Source organism: Callorhinus ursinus, unplaced genomic scaffold, assembly GCF_003265705.2.
Source record: "Callorhinus ursinus isolate GAN/ISIS: 27379988/994484 unplaced genomic scaffold, GSC_fseal_2.0 scaffold4, whole genome shotgun sequence".
NCBI lineage: Eukaryota > Metazoa > Chordata > Mammalia > Carnivora > Otariidae > Callorhinus > Callorhinus ursinus.
In genome coordinates, this window is record NW_027397066.1 from 72,278,703 (window position 1) to 72,298,227 (window position 19,525).

Here is a 19,525-nt window from a genome sequence, read left to right on the forward strand (position 1 = left end):
AGCCAGCCAGCAGCCAACTGGAGAGACCTGTATAGAAGAGACCTGTGGCCTCCTGCCAAGAACCAGCACTGAATTGGAGCCATATAAGTGAACCACCTTGGAAGCACATCTTCTAGCTCCAGTTAAGCCTTCAGATAATTGCAGCCCTTGACATTTCTTGATAACTTGACAGACCCTGAACCAGTACTGCCCAGCTAATCTACACCTAAATTTCAAACCCACAGAAACTGTGAAAGAAAATAAGTGTTTACCATAGTTTTAAGCCACTCCATTTTTTAAAAAGATTTTATTTATTTATTTGTCAGAGAGAGAGAGAGAGCACAAGCAAGGGGAATAGTAGGCAGAGGGAGAAGCAGGCTTCCTGCTGAACAAGGAGCCCAATGTGGGACTCGATCCCAGTACCCTGGGATCATGACCTGAGCTGAAGGCAGACGCTTAACCGACTGAGCCCTCCAGGTATCCCTAAGCCACTACATTTTGGAGTAATTGTTATGTAGCAATAGATAGTTAACACACTGAGACACAAAAAGGTTAAGTAATTTGATCATATTAATGCAGCTAACAAATGGCAAATGGAGATTTGAAAATAGTCAGAATGGATCCAGATCCTCTGCTCTAACCTAATTCTTCAAAAATGAAGATTATCCTGCCTATACCTTATTAGTGCTGGGGCTGGGATGAAAAGAAATGATATAAATATCTGCTAGCTATTGAACTAGAGAGTCAGTAGTTATTTAGCATCTATTATTAACACTAAAAGGCATAAGTTCTTAAAGAGAATATTAAAATAGAAACAAAAAACATAAGAAATTATCAATACAAATTAAGAAAACACACCCCAGTAAAAAATTTCCCCACAGAAAATCATTTATTTTAAATTCATTTTGTTACTTCCAGCTACGCCAGTCATTTAAGATTTCTAATACAAAAACATCAATTTTGTAATTTCTCACCAATTTAATTAGTATCCACCATAGGTTTTTGCTATTTTTTACCCATACATTCATTAAATTGTGATACATTTTTAAAAACACAGTGTTATGGACTAAATTTTGTCCATAAAAAAGTCACAGGTTGAAGCCTTAACCCCCAGTGTGACTCCATTTGGAGATAGGGCCTTAATGGAAGGTAATTAAGGTTAGATGAGGCCATAAAGGTAGGACCCTAGTCCAATGCACTGGTGTCCTTATAAGAAAGAAAAGAAACACCGGGAGAGCTCACACACAGAAAAGGCCATGTGAGAACACAGTGAGAAGGTACCATCTGCAAGCCAAGGAGAGAGGTCTTATCAGAAACCACCCCTGCCAGCACTTTGATCTTGGACTTCCAGCTTCCAGAACTATGAGAAAACAAATTTCTGTTGTTCAGATGAGTCGACATAGAGGACTATGAAATTCAAATCTTTACCTTTCATCCCTTTCTCCTAAGCACTGACAGTCATTTTAGTCATCTATTTAAAATGAGGTCCTCTTCATGGCCTCATAATTACCTTCCCCTCGTGACTTCCATTATTTATATTAATGGACCAACTGTCAAGATGCCACATCGGGATCTCTCTTCCTTCCTCAATAGCAATAGCAGGATCTGAGAAAGATGACTAATAAAGCCCCACAAAGAGATCATCAGACCCTACCAAGCTAATAGCATGTGAGACTTTGGCTTAAGTCCCAGATTCACCTGAGGACAGGTAAAGGAGCATTAGCGAGCTGTGAAAGTTCATGACTGTGCTTCTTCCTTTCCTGACAAAAGATCAGGTCTGACAGCCTAAAGCATTTGAATAAGTAAAGGCCCCACCCTAGGTACAGACTGAAAAGATATGAATTACTATAGACAAAAAAAACAACAGTTGCCTCAGGTCTCCTCAAAGCACTAAATTAGCAGGGAGCTCTCCCTGGTGCTACTTCCACTTTATCTTAAAACGTTCTTCCTGATTTATTAGTTTCTACTCACAACAGTGTGACAAACTGGTCTTCTGGCAGCACGGCCCTCCCCAAACATATGGACATCAGGGTTGGGCCACCACACTACTCCCCTCCCTAACCCACTGTTCTTCAAGTCACATAAACTCAAAACTGTAGAGTCATCTCTGACTCCTTTCTTACTCTCATTAACTACTGGCCACCTGTAATGTTTATGTTTTCTTTAAAATTCCATTACCAGTTTCTGTTGGGATGCTGAGAAAGTTCTGGAGATGGATAGTGGTGATGGCTGTACAAAAGTATGAAGTGCTTAATGCCACTGAGGTGTGTACTTAAAAGTGGTTAAAATAGTCCATTTTATGTTACATACACTTTACTACAATTTAAAAAAATTCCACTGCCAATTATTTGTCAGATGCAGGTCCTTAGGACCAAGACCTAGGTTTCTGTGGGTCTTCTAGAGGTTCTCCCTGCACCTTCCCATCCATCCATCTTACAGAGCACCGCTAAAAATATTGCTTCCATCCTAGGACTTCTTTCTTCAAAAATGGACTGTTTGTAGGTCAATATTAATTCCTTAACCTAACATTCAAAATGCTCTATCATCTAGTCTCAGCCTACATTTATTTATTGTTTGTTTTGAAGAGAGCACGAGCATGTGAGGGGGGAGGGGCAGAGGGAAAGGGAGAGAGAGAATCTTATGCAGGCTCCTCGCCCAGCGCAGAGCCTGACTCAGGGCTTGGGGCTCTCAAGATGGAGATCCTCCATCCTGAGATCATGACCTGAGCCAAAATCAAGAGTTGGATGCTTATCCCACTGAGCCACCCAGGTGCCCCTCAGCCTACTTTTAAAGTTATTCCATTTGCTAATTTCCTGTAGCTATGCACAGCTCTGTTAGACATTTCTGTCTCACACTGACAGTTTGCTCATGCCCTTTTCCTTGCCTATATGATTTTCCTCTCCATCCAAAGTCATGTGTCCCATTTTACTTTTTCCACAAAGTGTTCTCTGACCACCATAATCCAGACTGATTTCCCTCTCTCCTTGTTACCACTGACTGGATGTCCTTACTACTCATTTGAAGTACTGTAGAATGTACACCACACACATTCCAACTCCTCAATTAAATCACACACTCCTTAAAGTCAGAATGTTTAATCTTTTATTTCTTGGTATCATCCTGCGTCTAAGTAGGAGGGGCTAAATAAATAATGATGGACTGATCCAATTCCAATTCATCAAGTAACAACAAAAAACATTCATTGTGAGATGGGCATACTTGCATTTATATTACAGAAGATTTTCAATAGGGAACATTCAAATAAAGGAATTTCTAGTTAATCCTAAATGAAATGAATGGTATCCTAAAATCTTTTTATTGCTTATAATCCACATCTATTCCCAAAACATAACTGAGACTGTTAAAATAAAAAAGTGGATAGGGCGCCTGGGTGGCTCAGTTGGTTAAGTGACTGCCTTCGGCTCAGGTCATGATCCTGGAGTCCCGCAGGATCGAGTCCCGCATCGGGCTCCCTGCTCAGCAGGGAGTCTGCTTCTCCCTCTGACCCTCTTCCCTCTCGTGCTCTCTCTCTATCTCATTCTCTCTCTCAAATAAATAAATAAAATCTATAAAAAAAAAATTAAAAAATAAAAAAGTGGATATGTTATTGGCCCACCTAGGTAAGGATAAGAGATCAAAAATCATGAAATACTGCCAAGCTGAGACAATTATCCTGGAAACCTCAGTCAAGAAAGGCAAGTTGTTGCAGTCAGAGGTAAGTTTAACAAGACCACGGGAAAGGATGATCGCACAAGTCCTTTAGAGACTCTCTTAAATACGAACTGTCTAAACCAGGGCTGTGCCTCAAGCAAAAGGTTCTGGCAGACATCAACTTTAGATGGAAGTTTTTGATAAATACCTGGTATGCAGAAATATTGGTATGCGAACTCAAGATACAATCTCAGAACTTTAGACACCAGTCAAGTCTAAAATTGATAATCTGTTATACAAGAGAAAGAATCTAAATGGTGTTCTTCACACAGAGGGTCATTGTTGATCTGCATGATCAAAGGATGATCTAGAACTGCAGGAATGCTTACAGGCAACAGACTGTCCTCAATGGAAGTTTTGGTTTAGCTTAAATGTCTGAAAAAATACTTAGTTGAGGCTCTACAGTTCTATCCTATAAAGCATGGAAGAGAGGATCCTGATGTGAAAAATTATGAAATACTCTGCTCTTTACACAGGATAGAATTTGAAGGCCCTTAATATTTAAAAAAAAAAAAAAAGAAATCTAGCATAGGATTGTGACAAAATATAAAAGCTATTTAATCCGTTATGATGAGGATTGAAATATAAAAGTAGGGTAATCTTTTTTATCAAAACACTTTTATTACATATTTATTGCATTTTAATGCCCAAGTGTAACATCTGCCTTTAGTGAGTCTGGAAAGAGCCTTGCCACTTCCAGCTTTCGAGTGACCAGCTGAGCGTGTACCCTCCACTCTAAGAGTACCACATACAGCATAAACCAAGAGAAGCACCATAGCTCTTTTCCACCTGAATTATTAAAGAGAAATTTATTTTCAAGAGGCCGTACTATCTGATAGCTAAAAGCATACTTTATTTCCTTCCGTCACTTAGCAGCCTGCAACTAGTAGTGTACTTCCATTAATAGCTCCTTTATTGAACATCTCAGATCTAGCCCTGAAGGTTTTTAGGAAGTGAGAGAATACTACTACTGTGGCAAAAGTCAGTATCTCCGCCCCATTTAGAATTTGTTATTTGTGCATAATCACACAACCCCTTAGGTTGCGTATATAACCAGCTTTACTTTTAGAATGATACCACTTGCTTTTGATGATGCAAACCAGTTTTTCTGGCTACCAGGGAGAAAGGTCATAAATGAGAAGATAATTTACAAAGAAGAGCTAAAGTATAACAAAATATTACTATAATGTAACAAAAATAAAACACTGCATTCCCTTTATCAAATGAAAGCTATTCTAAGAAACCTGATAAAACCTTTTAAAATTCACAAGTATTCACAAATATTAATATAGTATCATTAATATTAGTATCTTTTTTTTAAAGATTTTATTTATTTGTTAAATATATAGAGAGAAACAGCATGAGAGTGGTGAGGGTCAGAGGGGGAAGCAGGCTCCCCGCTGAGCCGGGAGCCCGATGCGGGACTCGATCCCGGGACTCCGGGATCATGACCTGAGCCGAAGGCAGTCGCTTAACCAACTGAGCCACCCAGGCGCCCAATATTAGTATCTTAAAATTAAGACATATTAATAATAAAGATTCTTAGCAATACTAAGTATTTGATTACTAAATATTTTGTATGAAGGACATATTTAAATCTTCAACTAGCTTTTGTAGCAATTATTTTAAAATGATTTTCAGAAATTTATCTTAAAATTTAACATCTCCGTGACAAGGATAAAATAATATTCTTAGAAGAATCAGTTAAGGAGCAATGGCTACCTCCTTCAGATCCTCATAGATATAAACACGAAAAAGTTCAGTTTCTAATGAACAAGCCTCAAATAGGTCACTTACTATCACTTACCGATATGGAAATCTTTATTAAAAGCACTTAGATCACCCGAACAAATGGTTCTGCAATTTTTGCTTTCATATTTGATCACTATTTTTCAGTAGACTACAACATACAATGTTGTAGTTGGCTTTCTCACTTACCCATTCTTTAGCATACTTACTACATATGAATAATTACACCACTGCTTTAAAGGAATGTGGTTTTAAGCAACATCCTTTTTAACCTGGCAATTAGCACTCTTAAAAATATATGTTCTCTTTTTCACTCTAACATGGCACAAATCAGGAAAGAAATGGCTTTTCAAGACTAAATCATTTCTCTTACTATATTTGAGAGGGAGAACTAAATAATGATCATGCCTATAATTACTACCTTTAAATGTGAAGTTTCTTCATTCAAAATCACTTCATAATGCAATCAAAAACCAATTTTCCTCCAGTTGTGTAAAATGAACACAATTATTTTAGGAATCAGTTTTGCTTGTGAGAGAAAGACAGCACACTACTGACCATTCAGTCTCAAAAGGTCACTAACCAAATACAATTTAATTAATACTTCCAACTTAATGCCTTATTGTCACTCCTTCTAGGAGAGCCACTAGTCAGAAAAGAATTTCTCTGGCCCACAAATATTAAGGCTTTTCAATATTAAGTATTCATCTGCCAACAGTCTCAGAGATTACACTTAATAGTGGTATTTCATAACCAGTTTAGTATTATTTTAGGGTAGATAATGGGGCCCTAGAGTAACTAAAATAGAAAGATGGTGGTGATAGAGAGACCACTAATATTTAAAAGCTTAGCTTAATATTTAAAATTTAGGTGTTTAATATGTAAAGGCTTACTTTTAGCTGAAAAATAAAACTGGTTGAAGTGCTAGAAGGATTTAACCGCACTAACCCCGAAAGAGCTGAATGAATCGAGGGTGCAACGCGGAGGTGACCACACTCTCCGGCAGCTCCCTCAGGAAGAGCTTCAACAGACTGGCTGCTGAGCAGACGTCCCCGTCTCTCCCAAGCTCCACTGGGGCTCCACTCTCGAACTTGCATCGGAGCTGTTCCACCACCTTCACGTTGCCATTCACTCTAAAAAGGCCTTCCTGGGTGAGTCCTGGAGCAGGGGAGCAGACACGTAGAAAATAAACGGAGATCTCGCACAGACACTAACTCTAGAGAACAGTAACCACAAAATAAATAAATCTCACTACAGGATTTTCTAAAGGATTATCCAGTTCTGGAAAATGTTCACATTTTGCAAAAAACATTTTCCTACAGTAATCAATTTTCACACCTACTATGTATCAACTAAAATGATCATACAGGATTGTTCTAAAAGCTGACCTCGAAGAATAAGGTTAGGACACATATAAACATAAAACAGATTCTTCTACAAAGAAACTGCATTCATATAATCTGTAGTACATTACAGGAAACTTACCCTGGGCTCCAACAGTGGCTCAGCATTTTGAAAACTATTGAAAAGAAAAACTAATAGGTATGTAGGGAACTTCTTAACTGTATGTGATTATATTTGTAATAATTAAGAAATATTCTCTAGTGATCACTGAATTCCAAGGGTAAGACTCTATGAGATTAAAAAAGTAGCATAAGACAAGTTCGTTGCCTTCAGCCAGTTGACAGGGGATGTTACTGTTGGCTGGGGTCAGCACAGAAGGCTCCACAAAGGTGCCTTTGGGTGCTCTGCACCATCTCTGACTGAAGCATTGGGACGATGGGAAGACAGGCTGATGCACTGTGAAGCTAATGCAGTTTAAGCCTCAGGGCCCTGTCATTTATTTAGGCCCTTTCCAATGCTTGTCCCTAATTCTTATTCTTAATTTTGTATTCTTTTTCTTGAAAAGGGCCACCAGAGGGTTAAGTAGCAGGTCACATAAAACCCTGATTTATCCCCAACAAAGAGGAACAAATATATGAATTAAGAGGCAGAGACAAGGCAGCATAAAGGAAGATAAACACATGGAAATGTGGAGTGTTTAGGTCAAAAGCAATGGGGTAATAAAATGGAAGAAATGGGAGAGGGCCACAAATGTCAAGTTCAACAGTGAAGACCTGGGGTGCCCAGCGGGCTCAGTCTGTAGAGTATGCAACTCTTGATCTCAGGGTCGTGAGTTTGAGCCCCATGTTGGGCATGGAGCTTACTTAAAAACAAAAAGGGAAGACTTTATCATGGGAGCGTTAAGGGGAAGGGGGAACACAATATAATCAAGCATTAAGAACATCCTGCTAGCTGAGAAGAGAATGGAGAGGGCAGAAAGCCTGCCTTAGGGAACCACATTCTACCCTAAGACAGTAAGACAGAGATTCCAGGGGGAAGGGTGAAAAGCAGAGAAAAAAAGATGCTTGGGTAACTTAGTACAAAAAGGAAGTAAGGAAGAAGAGTTGAAAGGTAATTTTAAGGTTTAAAAACTAGTAAGGTTTAAAAACTAGGAATCCAGGAAAAAGCACTGTTAAAGGATAAGGTGAAGTGGGGATGAGGGATGGTAGCTGGTTTAGGGGAAAGGTAATGATTCCCAGCTGGGTTCAAGGAGACAGAACACAATATAAGGCGGCCAGCCAGCTTGTGGAGGCATGCTGAAGGTACAAGGAACAATCTTTCTAGTAAAGAGCAACCCAAGGATTCAACCAGCCACTCTTCCTTTGAGAGCCTAATAGTGAAATTCAGCAATGATATAGGCATTGAAGCCCATGAGAATTATTTAGATGGGGGGGGGTTTGTTTATATCAGCCTTTGCTTCTTTCTCTTACCTGCTAATTGTAACGCTCTTTCTAAAGAAAAAGAAGAATGCTAATTTCATTTTAATTTGTAATTTGATAAAACATTTTATGAACCCTTCAATTCAATAAATATGTAATAAGTACCTGGCACTGTGTTAAGAAACTTAAAAAAAAAATTCAAACACTACCATTATCCTTATGGAGTTTGTAGACTGATAAGATGTTTGCATATAAACTTTGGATGTGAAGAACATGAATATCAAAAGTTGATGAGAATTTTAGCTCCAATTTTGATAAAAGTTTGTGAAACCAGTGAGGATATTAAAAGTATTTCACCAACCAGTGTGACCAGGGCAGATAAGGAGATAAGAGTCAGCGTGTGTGGTAGGCAGCTTCTCAAATGGCCCTAATGATCCCCATTCTCCTGGTATCCACACTCATGTGTAATCCCTTCCCCTAGCATGTGGTCTGGATCTAGTGCCTTGCTTCTAACCAGGAGAATATAACAAAATTATGTGATTAGGTTCTAATCTTGCTTTTGAGATTAGACTATACAAGATCGATGTTCATCTACTTGTTTATTTCTCTCTGGCTTTGCAGGCTTGCTCACTCTGATGAATCAGATGCTTTTTATTTGGTTAGCTATCTTATGAGCGGTCCACGTGGCAAGGAACAGAGGGTGGTTTCTGGAACACCAGTCAGTGAGTAACTAGTGAGTAACTGAGACCCTCAGGTCAACAGCCCACAAGGAACTGAATCCTGCTAACAACCACATGAATGAGCTTGGAAGTGAACCTTCCCCCAGTCAAGTACTGTTATGACTGCAGCCTTATAAGGGACCCTAAGATAGAAGACACAACTAGATTGTGCCCAGATTCCTGACCCACAGAAACTATGAGACGATAAACACTGTTGTTTTAAACTACTATGTTTTGGGGCAATCTGTTACACAGCAACAAACATGATGCCATTCCCTTTAATACTGCAGAATCTCAGTTATTGAGAGACTTCCCGTTTAACTCATTTTTAAAGCTTTCAAGGTCTATTTCCTCCATTCTACAAGCTTTATCTGTAACTTCAGAAATGTGTACTGCCTTCAACAGACAGCACCCAAAAAAAGGCACCCATCTCTGGTCAAGGCCCAAATCATGAAAATTTAGAATTCTGCATCTCAGTCCTATATCTACCCAGCTCCTAAGCCTGTTTTTGGCCAGCAAACGCCTCATGGACCTGATTTCACAGTGTTTTTCTAGCTTTGACCTTAGGTTTTCTTTTCCAACTAGGCTTTTGGACCCTTCCCTCAAATAAATATTTCCAGTTATTCCAAAATAACTACCTAGCTCTAAGAACTGGCTTTGGTCCTTGAAGGTCCCTGATCCCACTGTCCTTTATTGGCAGAGAGATAAGGTATAAATGGGAGTCATTGAGGTTCATGCTTCTTCTCGACTGTTTGTTCGCCCCTATTCCATTTATTTAACTCTCTTCCCTCAAAAATATATCTCACCCAAACAATTCTTATGATATCCAGTGATTTTCAACTAGGGGCAATTTCCCCCTGGCTGTATTATAGTTTGGGGGAAAAAAACCCATACAATTTTTTAAAGCCCCTTACAAGTTTATAATATATCCAATACCCATATGAGGCTTACCAGACTGTCATCTCTCAATTTTCCTACTCCAAATTCTTAGGAAAAAGAAATGTTCAGAGGACGGAAATGCTTAGAAGGCTTTGTGAAGTTATTCTCGCATATTTCTGAGATTCTCTTATATTTGACTTCAGGAGGTACAGGTTAATCAACACAGAACAGCAACTTAATAATTGGTTTAAAAATGAAAAAATTATATAAATGAAATAACATCTACCCCATTGACAGTCACTTTCCTGCACAATTAAGATTTATTTCAAAACAGTATGAATACATTGTTAGAAACTGAAAATGCCAGAAGTCAGAATTCGCTTAACTGGCACACTTTGGCCCAGAAAGTAGTAATTACTCAAAGTAATAAATGAGCATATTCTGACACCTGGTGGTAAGTGGAGAGCTCTACACTATTAAAATGGTATATCCCATAGGATCTTCACTCTAAAGAGAAGGAATCCAGTAACACTGTCAGCAAGATTTTTAAAACAGTATAAAGATGATCTAGATTATAACTTGTAAGATTTTCCTTCAAATGGGAAAAATTACATATTTTTCCTTCTTTTTTAGGAAAATAAGTTCAAAGTCTTTTTAAAAGACCTTCATATTGTCTTAACCCTTTCTGTCCTAAAATTCTTTCATAATGTAGAGTTTTCCCTCAAGTCGTTAAAGGTCTACATGGACTGTGATCATACTTTAATGTTTAATGTAACTACCTAGGGTTAAATAATATGACCAATCATCCCTACCTCTGATACCTGACAGAGGGCCTACTGGATTGTGCACAGTAGGTGCACAATAAGGAGAGGCACAATAAATACTTGTTGACTTAAAAAAATACAAAATAATTAATGAAACTAATTGATGTATCTCTCCCACAAACTTCATTCCACCCTTCAGACTTACACAAAGTTTTTGGTTTATTAACATGATAGTTTCAGACATAGTACGGAACTTCTAGTTGTCTCCACAGTAATTAACTACACAGCCTTTCAAAATACAGGATAGGTGCCCTACCCACCTTAACTTGCCAAGCCAAGATTCAATCTGATTCCGTTGGTCTGAAATATCACCAATGGATAGGTATTCTGAAAAGATTCCACTACTGATTCTACTTCACATTTCTAGTTAAGGATAACTGATTTTCTATTTTACATCTCTAGTTAAGAAGGACTGATTTAGCCCATGAAAATATTTAGTTCGCATTACCTGAATATACCTGACTAAACGATAAGTATGGGTAAGAAGAGACAGAAGAAAACCAATACCTAACTCAGATTTTGCCAAAAAGTTCATAGAATGATGTTGTGAATTTAACTGGTTCAACTCCTGCAGAATTGATTATAAATGCACATATCCTTGACCCAGGGCTACAGATAAAACCACAGTGCTTGAAATGAACCGTGTGAAAGGCTGGTCACTGAATCATTGCTTACAGATCGCAGAAGACTACCTACAACTCAGTATTCATCAGCATGTGACTGCTTAAAGAAATGATACATGTATATAGTCAGTGTGTAAGGGAAAAAAGGATCACATGGGTAAAGATTTTTATGCAATATGGAAAGATCTCCACAAATACTGCTAAATGACTTTTTAAAAAGATTTTGTAACTGTGAAATGCTGTTTTATATTCAAGGGGAAAAAAGAACATATGCATATATGATTATATATATTCATAAATTATCTTGGTAAGACTGTATCAGACACCGGTAAAGTAATGTTTTGGGAGGGGAAATGAATAATCGGGGGACAGGTTTTGGAGGGAAAGATTTTTCAGTGCATATCCAGTATCTTGCACCACATAAAGATACTAACTAGTCAATAATTTTTTTTTTTAAGATTTTATTTATTTGACAGAGAGAGAGAGAGACAGCGAGAGAGGGAACACAAGCAGGGGGAGTGGCAGAGGGAGAAGCAGGCTTCCCGCGGAGCAGGGAGCCCGATGCAGGGCTCGATCCCAGGACCCTGGATCATGACCTGAGCCGAAGGCAGACGCTTAATGACTGAGCCACCCAGGCACCCCTAATTTTTTAAAACTTAAAAATGAAAATGATTTTACATAAGAGTAACCCCAAGAGGCTATTAGTCATTATTAGGTAAAAGATTAGAACACTGACTATAACAAAACCAAAATATTTTAGGTAGTCACACTTTGGTATCCAAATGAATACTACTGAACAACCCTATTTAAGAGATTAAATGAATTACCTAGAGATCCATTTATATCTAAATCAGGATACAGTTTTACTCAATACTGAATGTTTCTGAGTCCTTTAAAGCTCTAACAATTTGATGTGGCTTCAAGATCCTATAGGCCAACGTCCCATCTTCCTGCCATTCTGTATACCACACCTTTTTTGTTTAACCTGTTTAATGTATTTGAATAAACCCAGAGCTATTCTCTAAGAATCTTTCCTGTCTGCAGCTTATCATCCTCTAAAGATACGGGGATATCTCCTATGAAGTAAGAGTGCAAGACTGGCTCTTCAGTTTTCAGAACAAAATATCATTTTGTCATCTACATACCTAGGAACCTGAGCAAATAGTTGCTTTTTCAGTTAACACAAAACACCTGACCTTCTGAGGGCTGAACTACGTGCCATACCCTTCCTGTCACAAGCTGACTCACATTCCTACAGAGTAACAGATGCACTGTGCTTCTCACGTATTTCCAATAAAGGATTGTTCTTAGTGGGGGGCAGGGGGGGAATGGACTCGTAATCATGGGAAGATAAGGAAACAAACTGCACAAAGTACAGAATGCCTCTGAAGTCTCAAGTTCTCCCTTTAAAAATTCCTAATTTTAAACCCTATTCTGCAATGAGTCTTTTGTGTAGAAATGTTGTTTCCCTATAGAAAACAATGAAAATTCCAAGCTTTTCCCTCACAAGATTTCCTTCCCAAACCTGCTAAAGTTTACTGATATTTATTATGTAGTTTGGGGTTTTCCTATCATATTGCCCTAGTTTGAACAACATGAATATAGGGGATATGGAAGAATTTTCTCTCTACTTATCCAGGTTTTTAAGACCCATTTTAATTAAAATCATTAAAAAAAGCTGTAAAGTAGCTCTCAATAACAGAGATTTATCTTTTTATCATTCAATGAACTGTGTTATTCTCCAATTGTTTTACATGCTTAATTGTATCACTTCAAAAGCAAATGACCCCCATAATAGGCGCTATACCATACTTTTTTTTTTAGTATCCCCACCGAGTTTATGAAACCAATCAAGGCATCCAGTAAGTTCAGGATTGAACTCAGCTGAAAAAGATACGCCAAAAGTGTTGTTACACTAAACATTACTCTCAGTTGGAATTTAATGAATCAAGAGAAGTCACTATTGTTAGAACATGTATTTTATTTTTAAGATTTATTTGAGAGAGAGAAAGAGTGCGCACGCACACATGCATGAGCAGGGAGAACGACAGTGATGCAGAGGGAGAAGCAGGCTCCCCACTGAGCAAGGAGCCCAATTCAGGACTTGATCCCAGGACCCTGGGATCATGACCTGAGCCCAAGGCAGATGCTTAACCAACTGAGCCACCGAGGCGCCCTGGAACAGTGTATTTTAGAACTCAAAACTAGGAATCATTCCAAACTAGAAACTTCAATGATTAAATTGGCCCGTGGTAAACTGAACAGTAGTGTCAAAATAACATTACACAGTAATAGTGCTCTTAATGTCCTTTTTAAAAGAAAAGGTATATTACATAATTTGATATTCTACTTAAGGTGTTTTAGGGAATATTCTAACACATCGTGAAGTAGGTCACACAGAAACCTTCTTGTATGCAGGAACGGTAAGCAAAACAGAGTGAAACCACGACTTACCATGCTTCACCAAGTACTCCACGATAGTCCCCACTATAGCTGGAATGCCGTTCTCCGTGAGCCCCTGCTGCTGAAGGTCTTGGAGGCTGACTCCAAATAACTTCTTATAGGTTGAATTCCTCTGCTCATTTAGTGGCACTGCCACTATCTTTTTCATGTCTTCTTTCAGCCGAACCGCTGCTTTACTTTGCTTAAAAAAACATAAGAAAAAAGAGCAGTCAGTCATATTTACCACAGGAGGTTGCATGGTTACCTGAATTGAAATGTAGGCATCTGGAGACCCGTAGGAGTGGTCTTTACTAGTTTTTACTTCCACTCAAGTCAAAACTATTAACATCTCTCACAGGTTGCTCAGTGTCATGAATGGCACATACTGATAGAATAGTTAAAAGAATGAAAAATGAGAAACCTAAAGCCACAACTTAACTGTAGCTAAGGGAGGGAGCAATACACTTCAGTATCTAAGATAGATTATTACAGTAACCAAGGGGTGTGACTCAGAAGTACCTGGTTAACAGGAAAAGAAAACATTTATAAGATCTGAAACTCCATGCAGATCCTAGAACAAGAGGTTTCTGAAGATGAAAATGTATCTAGATGCCATTTTAAGGTAGCTTTAATTTGGAGTCTTAGAAAAAATATATTTAAGTAGAGTGAACATTGGTTTCTCTGATTTAATTACATCTGTGAATATCTCATCACTATTTTGGCACATAAAATCAGTTCAATTCTCACTGAAGTTCAAAATATTCTATCTCTGAAACAGCAACATTTCATGTAGTCACAATTTAAACATTTTCACAAGATTGTACATATTATAAGTAAAAAGTGCAGCTTATATTTAATTCAAATTATCACAATGAAAAATCCACACAAATGTTTCTTCCTTTTAATAGAAATTTGTACCCCAAGGAAGTACTACATTAAACCATATTAAAATTTATCTTTTATAACTAAATGAGGGATTTTCTTTTTGAAGCATGTGTACTATATACATGTTATGTATTTATGAGTCTAAACACTGAGAAGCTGGAAAAATACAAACCATTTTATCTGGGGACAGAGGCAGTGGATTGGGGGAAACTTTCACTCTTTGAGAATGAATGTAGCAACCAACTGAAGTGTAAATATTGTAAGTACAAACTCATGTAGCTATTACCATCTAAAAGTAGACACCTTACCTCCAGTTTAGAATTGAGGAAACAAAGATCAGAGTTAAGTAATTTAGCAAAAGTCACAGAACTGATAGGTTTCATCCTCCTCTAGGTCCATGTTCCTCTTCTTAAAGTTAGATTTATATTTAAGTCCTAGTGCAGTTTGTATGTAATTATAGTAACACACTACAATCAACTCTATATATGACCTGAGAAAATGACAAAGTTAATTCTACAATCTTGATTTTGAGTATGGTCCCTGTATTCTCAACTTGATTTTGAATCTTATAATCTACAGAATCACACCAACTTCCATTGAGATGTTTACATATTTTGGTAGGTCATATTTAAAAGCCAGATTTTTCTAGTGAAAATTCAGCAAATGTAAAGTTACAATACAGATTTAGTATCTACTATTATTTTACCTATAGTATCTATAGATATTATTTATGATAATATATAGTATTATCATAGTGTTAGTAACTACAGAGTAGTAGTATGGGCAGTAACTATGATCTGTTGCTATGGAAATTATGAATTAAGCAAAATTTATAATAGCTAATAATTTTTAGTGGGGGTTAAAAACCTATCAATCTCCTTCCAACTGAACATAGGAGAAATTTCAGTCAACCAGGTGTATCTGGTGAGCAAGAAGCCAAAAAGTAACCAGTATAAATGATACGTTGAAAATACTCTCAAAATGTAGCACTAAAAACAGCTGACAATATAAGGTTAAATCCTACACATTTTATCTTACTTTTGTTTTATCTTCTTACAGGGACAATACAGCATAGTGTTTTGGAGCACAGAACCAGGCTTCTTGTTTCAAGTTTCATTCTGCTCTAATTAGCTGTGAACCTTGGACAAGTCACTTGACTTCTGTGTGCCTATTTCCCTATCTGTGAAACAGTGATACTAAGAGTTCCTCTCTCATGTGGATGGATATAGGAGACTGCAATGAATTCACATACATAAAGGAATGAGAAGAACACTTGGCACACTGATTATGGATTGTTACAAATCATTACAACCATCATCATCATCATTATTCTTCCAGGAAATAATTCTGATTTCTTCTTCAAAAAATGGAGATACAATTATTTCTATACTCAATGTGTGTCTATAAAGTTTGCCTTTTCTTTTTTAAGATTTATTTATTTGACAGAGAGAGAGACACACACACACAGAGCGAGGGAACGCAAGCAGGGGGCAGTGGGAGAGGGAGAAGCAGGCCTCCCGCTGAGCAGGGAGCCCAGTGTGGGGCTCGATCCCAGGACACTGGGACCATGACCTGAGCCGAAGGCAGATGCTTAACGACTAAGCCACCCAGGCGCCCCTAAAGTTTGCTTTTTTAGAAGGCATCATGGTCAAGACATGTTTGGTTGGTAGTCTGATGATCTAATTATCCTCTATATATCTCTAATCTCCTAAAATATATAAGAATGACTTCTGAATGATAAAGATAAAACAATATTGTATATACATATCAGAATTCCCTAAATTATTAGAAAGTCAAGGTTTCCTTGGAAATGCTTGAGTTTAAATTAGTGGTCTTTCTGCTAACACCCCTAATCTTCATTATGTCCTTTAGTCAGAATTGCAGACAGCAGTTTGTGTCTCCTGTTAGTAGACAGTGTAGATAAGCAATCCTGGTGTTATGGATTAGAAAGTTTTCAAGGAAGAGCCAGGCAATGGACCTCATAGACTTTGAAGTGACTACAAATTAAATTAGCTGTTTACTCAATTTAGAGCCACACTACACAGAAAATTTATATGTAATCATAATAAAAGAACCTCTGTTTTTAACTGGTAATGTAATTCAGGTTAACATTTTAAAAATAAATATTGTTTAAAAAAACACAATGAAACAAAACAACTATTTCCTGAGTCATCACAATGAATTTGTCAGTGACCACAAATATAAAAGTCTAGCCTGGTTAATGAAGAAATCAGCTAGCAGGAAGCAATGAGATGTTACCACCTAAACTACTATACTACTTCAGTAGTTTATACCTAAATTATTTTTTTTAAAGATTTTATTTATTTATTTGACAGAGAGATAGCACAAGCAGGCAGAGAGGCAGGCAGAGAGAGAGGGAGGGAGAAGCAGGCCCTCCACCGAGCAGGGAGCCCGATGCGGGACTCGATCCCAGGACTCCGGGACCACGACCAGAGCCGAAGGCAGCCGCCCAAACAACTGAGCCACTCAGGTGCCCCTATAGCTAAATTATTAAAAAAAAATATACAGCAGCTTACAGCAAATATAATGACCCCTCTGGTAAGTAATAAATATTCAATAGTCCTTTAGTCATGGAAAAATAACTGTAGAAATAAAGTCATTTATGATTAATTCTACTTAAACTGAAATTATTTTCTACTCTTAGACAATGATATATCATTACTTCTTTATGTCAATATCTATGTAATTTTACCTTTTCAAACATATATCTTACCTTGATTTAAAATAAGCTAAAAATGACTAATTGAGATATTTTGAGTCAAACTTAACTCTTTAAACTTTGCTTTGTGTATATTCCCATTCATCAAGTATTTGTTGGTTTGGGGTCACCTCATCTCCACTTCCCCTTTTTCTTCTAGTAACATATCCTGTCTTTTGGGGAATGACTATACCCTTGTTGTTAATAACGTCGTAGGGACTGCCACTGAAAAGGACCACCCTTTCACAAGAACTGTCCTCAGGCTCCCTACCAGGTACATCAGACCCTTCTCTCTTGCAGGCCACTGACGCTTGAGTGGATGGTCACAAGCACAGAAAAAGGCTGGAGCTAACTGGTTCCAGCTGCAGTGTTCCCACAAGCCATTAATTAACCATTAGATTAACTCTTGCCACCTGCATTGTTGGAGCTACTATGGTTCTTGAGCCGCCCTGACATTGGTGTTTCAACTGTTCTTTCATGTGGTGATCCACTCCGTAACTTGCTACTGAAGTTTCTTTGGGCTTAAGGTAGCCAGAATCCATTTCTGTTCTGAGATAGACAGATAGACAGATAGACAGACAGACAGACACACACACACACACACACACACACACACAACTGATAAAAGTCCTTTGAAAAAAATAAAATAATAATCAGAGCATATAGAAAACCAGGACTTTAGAAGAGATATAATCAGAAGGATAATGATGGCTGACTTATATGAAGTCAGCTGACTATGTCATGGCTTCAGATACTTCAGATGGTTTCACTTGTTAAACCCCAGAAAAGAAATACTAGGAAGGAAGAGCCTTCTGTGATCCCCATTTTACAGAGGCACAGAGGATCTGAGTAATGCGCTCTAGGTTGCATCAAGGATGTGGTGCAGCCAAGAGTCACACTAAGGCAATCTGACTCCAGAGGGCAGATGCTTAATTCTGCCTCCACAAAAGATGTGGTGAGAACAAAAAGCATACGCTGCGCAGTCCACTGCCCTTGTTAGAAATGAGAAAAGTCCTATTTTTGTGAAACAGGAAAATAGGATTATTTACAAGTTTCTTGGTCACCTTAAAGTCAGATATGCTCAGAAGCAACATCAATATTTCTGCTGTTAAAACCTGAAAAGAGAATACTTCCATCAATCTTGTAAATGGGATGAGTTTCAGAAGCCTTGAGTTTTTTAATAGCTAACATTTACTGGGTGCTGATTTGTGCCAGCTCTGTTGTAAGTACTTTAAAATTAACATCTCTAAATTTTAAAACAACCTTATCAGTAGGCATGTTTACTATTCCCACCGGGACAAGTAAACTAAGGCACAAAGAAAAAGGAACTTGCCTAAGTTTACACAACTAGTAAGTTTTATAGAGTATAACCCCCAGGTGCTCTGGCTCTGGCACTTGGGCTCTTAAAGAACCTTTAATATTGGTGGTTCTACATAGGCCCAAGAAAGACAACACTACATGCAGCTCTTTGTCTTCAGAGCTTAATACAAAAATCAATTTGTGACTACTGAAATCAATAGCTTGTATTTCCTTAAGGCAATCCTCCAAGAATTTAAGTACCAGCATTTTAAGGTACTTTGAAGAACAATCAGATTACATTGCCAGTTAAATTCAGAACTGCGAGCCTTAAAACTCTCTGGAATTGGGACTAGAACTAATACATTTAACCAGGAATGTGGAGAGTAGCAAGCCACTCCACCACCAAATAAAAAGAGTGCAAGGAAAGCGCAAGATAAACCTGAGACTTCTTGTTCCAGAAAGCGAGGAAATGGTCAAGGACTAATGGGATGTGTCAAGAAGACCTGTGGGCCAGATTAAACGGGCTCCTATGGCCAAATCTGGAATAGGTAGACCACCAGGAGTAACAACAACTGTAAGTAATTATAATATACTGTGTAAATAAAAAAGAGATTTGGAAGAGAAGGGGATTTTAGTAAAGGTCCTCCATGCAGAAAATCCTGCAGCCAAATGTAGGAAAAATAGCAGAATCAAAAAATCTCCAGCTTCCACAAATCATTTAACAAATGACCCAAACAAGGATTATCAAGACACTAAAATGTCACGTGAAAAGCTGATGGAGAACAGGCTCTTCACAGCATCAAAGATCACAGTTTTTGCAAGGGAAAAAAACTGCCCTTACAATTGATATCTGGGTATATTCACTTTATCTAAAAAAAAAATCAAATTTATCATCATTTATCATGAGAAGACTTGACATTATGTTCTCCTGATG

At 37.8% G+C, this 19,525-nt stretch overlaps 1 protein-coding gene across 8 annotated transcripts in view; it reads right to left on the reverse strand.

The window, feature by feature from the left end:
• Nucleotides 1-19,525, reverse strand: part of FAM13A (family with sequence similarity 13 member A) — a 368,559-nt gene that overhangs the window by 301,832 nt on the left and 47,202 nt on the right. For 6 of the 8 annotated variants that reach the window (XM_073891947.1, XM_073891945.1, XM_073891948.1 and 3 more), the window contains exons 2-3: nucleotides 13,701-13,890; nucleotides 6,388-6,597 (exon numbers count right to left, since the gene is read on the reverse strand). In XM_073891947.1, coding sequence (XP_073748048.1) covers nucleotides 6,388-6,597; nucleotides 13,701-13,857 — 367 coding nt within the window. In that variant the 5' untranslated portion in view covers nucleotides 13,858-13,890. Of the gene's footprint in view, nucleotides 1-6,387; nucleotides 6,598-13,700; nucleotides 13,891-19,525 lie in introns of those variants that run through there. The other 2 variants (XM_073891950.1, XM_073891949.1) reach the window with 2 other exon arrangements.